General features: G+C 37.3%; 1 protein-coding gene across 2 annotated transcripts; it reads left to right on the forward strand.

Annotated features, from left to right (window-relative positions):
- Positions 1 to 238: 238 nt before the first annotated feature.
- On the forward strand, positions 239 to 5,172 carry LOC132034309 (superoxide dismutase [Cu-Zn]). 2 transcript variants are annotated; one of them, XM_059424612.1, is made up of 8 exons: positions 239 to 404; positions 1,747 to 1,835; positions 1,916 to 2,017; positions 2,145 to 2,240; positions 2,601 to 2,632; positions 2,713 to 2,788; positions 4,540 to 4,593; positions 4,962 to 5,172. In XM_059424612.1, exons 2-8 carry the CDS (start codon positions 1,760 to 1,762, stop codon positions 4,988 to 4,990), a joined length of 465 nt encoding a protein of 154 aa, XP_059280595.1. In that variant the 5' UTR covers positions 239 to 404; positions 1,747 to 1,759; the 3' UTR covers positions 4,991 to 5,172. The 2 variants fall into 2 exon arrangements, with proteins under 2 accessions (XP_059280595.1, XP_059280597.1); XM_059424614.1 differs by having other exon boundaries at positions 265 to 404; positions 1,724 to 1,835.
- The last annotated feature ends 572 nt before the right edge of the window (positions 5,173 to 5,744 follow it).

A 5,744-nucleotide genomic window follows, 5' to 3' on the forward strand; every position in this document is an offset into this window, starting at 1 on the left:
CTTTTTTAAAAAAATTATATCAGCGAAAAGATATACTTGCACAATTTGAACAACGACAGGATATACATGTACTACATTAAATAAGGGATATACCTTTTCCCAAAACAAAAAGAAGAGGAAAAGAAAAATTAGATTGCTGTCTTATTTGACGAGTGAAGTTCTAGATAACTCTTGAGGCGTGAATTGAAGCGCGTGAAGGTAGTTGGCAAAAGAAATACGATGCTTTTCACACACTGGCATGCCACCTACCTCCTAACAGGTCAGAGTCAGTCCCATTTCTCCAATAAAAACTACCAGTTCACTCTTAAATTTGCTATTCCCATTATTATTATTATTATTATTATCAGCACACATATTGGAGTTCACTCTCTCTCTCTCTCTAGCCATTCAAGGGGTGCCCTGAGGTAATTCATTTTTTTCTTTTCTTCTTCAAAATTTCTGTTCTGAATTAATTTATGTTTTCCGATTTATGCGAGTATACGATGCTCTATCATGATGACTTTTGACTATTCATTTTCACGCTGATCCATATCATTTAGACATGGTTAACACCATGGAATGTTGGATTCAACACCTGATTTAGCAGATCTATACTTGTCTCCAACTTTCTCTTTTCACTGTCTCGTTTCTGCCTTATTTTTTCTGCTGATCCTGTGGATAATGATTGTTGATTAAACATTGTGTGTAATTAGGAAGCTAAACATAGACAAGTTTATGACATCAATTTCACCTTGCTAATATTCTGTCTTTGGATGCGTGGTTCGATCTAATTATAGTTTGCTTAGTCTGAGTTTAGAGGAGCAATTGCCTTTTTGATTCGGACTGATGCATAGATATTTCTTGTGATAAAGACTGTAAAACGTAGCAGAGACAATACACTAGGTGATTTCTTCCCATCTGTTGTAGCCTTGGTGGACAAAGTTACCTGGTACCTGTTGCTGGTGGGAGGTGGCAGGTATCCCCTGGAATTAGTCGAGGTGCGTGCAAGCTCCCAGACACCAAGGTTATCAAAAATAAAAATAAAAGATTGTAAAACGTACACCTGCTAATTGCGTGTGATCAAGCCCTGCTGCAAGTAGATGTTTACTGTCTTTCTTGGACTGGTGTTCGGATTGGATTATAGAACAGTTCTCGTTCTGTTTTTTGTGAGTATTGGATTGGATTTGGTTATGGGAGAATTGTTTTTTGTGTGTGGATGTTTTGGGGAGAACGAACAGGAGGATTTTGTGTTTTTGTTATTTGGTTTTATTTCCCCGAAAAAAATAATTAAAAAAAAAAAATAACACAATTCGGGTTTGTTTGGAAAATTAAATAATTAGTTCTTTTTGTTCATTCAAAACAAACATGCCCAAGTGCTATTGACTCCCTCGTTTAAATATCTAAGCTTATATAGTTATATGGTTGAGATGAAGAAATGGAGTACCTAACATTTTAGATGTTACTTTATGTGAATATGATAACTTGTTTTCGAGATGAACTGTATATTACCTGGCTTGTCACTGAAAGTTTGGCTTTATGTTTCTAACTTATTGTCGAAATGCAATTTTCTATTTATAAATTCAAACTTGTATACGGAAATGCTTCTTTTTTTTTTTTTTTTTTTTTGAGAGAGAGGTAATTGACTTGTATATGGAAATGTTGTCCATCATCATATGAGATAAGCTGCATGTTAAACTATTAATGTCCTTCGTATTGGTTCTTATACGTGTTATCTTGATAACAGACTCTTCTATCATACTTTTCTAGATCACATACAAAAATGGTGAAGGCCGTTGCCGTCCTTAGCAGCAGTGAAGGTGTTAAAGGCACCATCTTCTTCAATCAAGATGGAGATGGTAATTTTAACTTTATTGATGGTAAAATGGTTTATTCATGCATCTATCACGGGTGATCTCTAATTGTTGTATGTATACAGCCCCAACCACAGTTACTGGAGATGTCTCTGGCCTAAAACCTGGACCACATGGCTTCCATGTCCATGCCCTTGGTGATACCACAAATGGCTGCATGTCAACAGGTAATTTTATCTACTTAAGAATTTCCTTCCTTTTCTTCGTCAATTTTTTTTTATCTACGTAAGACGGAGACATAGAAATGACTTTTAGGCGTTTCTTATTTTGAATTTCTTCTTTCTAAACTTGCAGGACCACATTTCAATCCTGCTGGTAAGGAGCATGGTGCTCCTGAAGATGAGATGCGTCATGCAGGTGATCTTGGTAACATCACAGTTGGAGAAGATGGTAAGCTTTCCTTGTTTATTAATTGAACTTAAGCTGCTTGTAGTTATCCTTATTTTATTTCAAATCAAATGTCTGCAGTTTTAAGAGTTCCATTATCTTTTATAGCCTAGATTAGCTTGGTTTAACATGGCGTATAGTGGTAACCACTGCCTTAGGAAAATCATTCTGGTGCAGTAAAGGTTTATCCATAACTATATTGTCTTGAAACACAATTATTTTGCATAATGAAACCAAAATTGAATCAATGAGGCCATTGCTTGCTCTATCTCTCTCTCTCTCCCCCCCCCCCCCCCCCCCTCTCCTCACTAATTCCAAATTAGTTAGCATCACTAACGGTGTAATCATTGCAAAAAATTTCAGGTACTGCTTCTTTTACTATTACTGACAAGCAGGTAAATTCTTTGTTGAACTCTAAGCTTTTATCTTGTTCTGTACTTGTTCCTGAACTAATTTACAACCTGAATTTTTGCAGATTCCTCTCACTGGTCCACAATCCATCATTGGAAGAGCTGTAGTTGTTCATGCTGATCCTGATGATCTTGGAAAGGGTTGGTTCTCCTACTCTAGCAACTAAACTTATAATGAGCCGAGTACGGCGTGCTTTTATTTAAAACCACAAAATGTGAAAGACGAAAGAGGATAAGAAGAGATAAAATGCATATAACCTTGACACTCAACTTTCTGTTTTAGTTTGTGGCCATCAACGCTCCATTTTGTCCATAGTGCTAGTCATATAATTTTATTAACTAAGATTTTACTTCACCGCTGATCAAAACAGTACAGAAACGAGAAATCCTCTTTCCATTACATGTGTTTTCTTTAAGGAGTCAATTTGGAAGATTCAGTATAGTCATTGATTATATTACGGATCTGAGAAGGAAGAAGTCCAGATGTGATTGTTCGTGTCATATGTTGGTAGGTTAATTTTGAATAAAATGATGAACATTCATTTAAATAAGACTGGCAAAGTGAAAGAGGAAGGGGCTTCTAATCTAGCCATGACTATACTAGCAAGGATCCACTTTTATTTTCTCCACATCTACCCAGCATCCATAAGATCTCATCTTTTCTTCCTTCAATAGACTTGCCATTCTCTGTATATTGAGCAGAAAAATAATGCCAGGTAGTTGCTGTCTCTAAAATCAAGTGAGGAGGGAGGTGTGCATTCCGGTGTTATGTTAAATCTCCTTGAAGAATTAGGATGTGATCTCCATATAAGCCCTCTAGGAATGGTGTTATTTTATTCTTCTTATGACCATGTAATTCCCGCGGGCCAGTGGCGCAATTGGTGGATAATGGCCCGTCCCTCTACCCTTCTCCACTTAAATACTAGGCTTTTGTCTGTGCTTAGTTCGAACCATGACATGCACCTAACCCCTATACATCACGTGTTGCGCTCTTACTACTAAACCAAAGCACAGGAGGCAGGAATGGATTGCTGTTATACAGGTTCCAATTTTGAATTTAAATCTGGAAATAGGACAATGCATGGACTGTCTGTGAGATGTGGGTGGTTGGAGCTAACGTGGGTTAGTTTGCTAAAATACTAGCTGCCAAACACAGTTCTTTAAGTTTCTTTTTTGACAAAATGCTCTAAAAATTCCTTCGTTCCATGATGCTTGCTTTGGTACCATTTAATTACGCCTCTCTCTCTCTCTCTCTCTCTCTCTCTCTCTCTCTCTGTGTGTGTATTGGTCAAAAGCCTAGTCACTTAAATGCAGTCAACAGAACAAATTCTCTTTTTGATGTGAGATGTATTTACATTGCCTATGTTGGATGTAAATTCATTTAGCCCCAAACTAGGACTTTTGACTGATTGAAAGAAAGGTGGACTGAGAGAACTAATAAGAAGAACCTTTGGGATTGAGGCTGGATTAAGACCCATAGGTTATCCTTTTAATGCGTCTGCTCGGAGTGGTTGGACTGCATGAAGTATGTTCCTTACTTTGCAGATCGTGAGGCCGCAAATGCAAATATTCAAAGCTGATGATCAGGATTACTAACTATCAACTTGTTTCAGAAAATAGAAGGTAGGGAAGTGGACTATAGTTGCAAGCAAATATAGTGGGCGTACAATGATATTATGAGGTTAGGATTATGGATCAAAGAGTTGTGATATATTCAGGTACGAGGTTTTAGTATTTGCATGTAAAAAACCTGGTGTCTGGTGTATAAGCATCGGGAATCCATCACAGAGTAAAAAATGACAGGGTTGAAATATGTATTTTTTTTCAATTTAACATACTTGTAACCAACTTTTACTTAATCTGACATAAAATTTGTTTTCCTGCTGTTTTAGGAGGACATGAGCTCAGTAAAACCACTGGAAATGCTGGCGGAAGGGTTGCTTGTGGTAAGTACTAATTGTCTTGCGTTGTTTACATTCTGAGACTAGATAAGTCGTTTATGTGGCTCATCTGCTTTTAATCATTTTAACTAGGCCGTCATAGTTACATTTATCAATAGCTTACAGTCATTAGTTCAATCTCTGTGGTTTTCTCATTCAAATGATTCTTCTCGGCTAGTTGTTTCAAGTAAAGTAGAAACATGCAAGATTCTTTTGCTTTCAAATCTAAGTTTGCCATTCGCCCACGTGCTTTCAAATGACAACTTTGAATTATCTGCTTTTTGAGAAAGATAATTGAGAATCAAATAGGCAAGCCTGGTTTTGTCGTCCTTAATTATTTTTCTAGTAACATGTGGTATTGTCACTCTTGTCAGGTATTATCGGCCTCCAGGGTGGGCTGTGAAAGATTTAGCAACTAACGGAGGGTGTATTGGAATAAGCTTTGTTTTCTATGTTTTATCATGTGATGCCTTTTGTATTTTGGGGTTGAACCAACCATACATGATAATGGCGCTGCTTTTTAGTGTGTTGTACTAGTTTTTGCCGACAATCATTAACCGTAATAAAACGTAGTCCGTTAGTATTGCTGGTTTCTTAAATCTGAGTGTTGTCATTTCAATTGGATGGTTTCAAAACTAGACAAGATTCATACGGACTGGACAACCTGCAACTTTTGTTCATATTGTTCGACTTTTAAATGGTCTCAAACTCTGCCGGTTGGCGTGAAATGTGTTTAAGATGGCAAATGGAAATATACACGTACATTTCAAGCATTTGAGAATTTGTACTATAACTGGCTTCTCAGCCGGTTTCCACCATTTAATGATTACTCAGCTGGTTAAAACCACAACAAAAATCGTTGTCATTTCATGCTAGAATTTCACTAATATGCTTGAGAAGAATGTAGTTGTTTTGATCGCATGCTTACCACTTACTGCTGTAACTTCCTGCGAGGTTGGCCTATTCCAGTTTCCATGTGTCAAAAAGTCTCTTCTATCCTTCAGGTTTTTCCTTGCTTAAACTGCAAACCCATTTTTCTAATAGGCTTTTCTGGGCTCGCACTTGGGGGCACCTACAAAATGCTCTAAGGCTCATATGTGGGACTTTGTTTCGTGAGGTTTACGTCCCAAGCGCAGATACGTCCTAAACACGTCTAA

The sequence above is a fragment of the Lycium ferocissimum genome, chromosome 10 (assembly GCF_029784015.1).
Source record: "Lycium ferocissimum isolate CSIRO_LF1 chromosome 10, AGI_CSIRO_Lferr_CH_V1, whole genome shotgun sequence".
NCBI lineage: Eukaryota > Viridiplantae > Streptophyta > Magnoliopsida > Solanales > Solanaceae > Lycium > Lycium ferocissimum.

Excerpts from the sequence above, each read along its gene's own strand:
- LOC132034309 (XM_059424612.1), top strand. The coding sequence starts at position 1,760 with ATGGTGAAGGCCGTTGCCGTCCTTAGCAGCAGTGAAGGTGTTAAAGGC. Across the intron at positions 2,789-4,539 it reads TCCTGATGATCTTGGAAAGG|GAGGACATGAGCTCAGTAAA; the intron begins GTTGGTTCTCCT and ends CTGCTGTTTTAG. Across the intron at positions 4,594-4,961 it reads TGGCGGAAGGGTTGCTTGTG|GTATTATCGGCCTCCAGGGT; the intron begins GTAAGTACTAAT and ends CACTCTTGTCAG.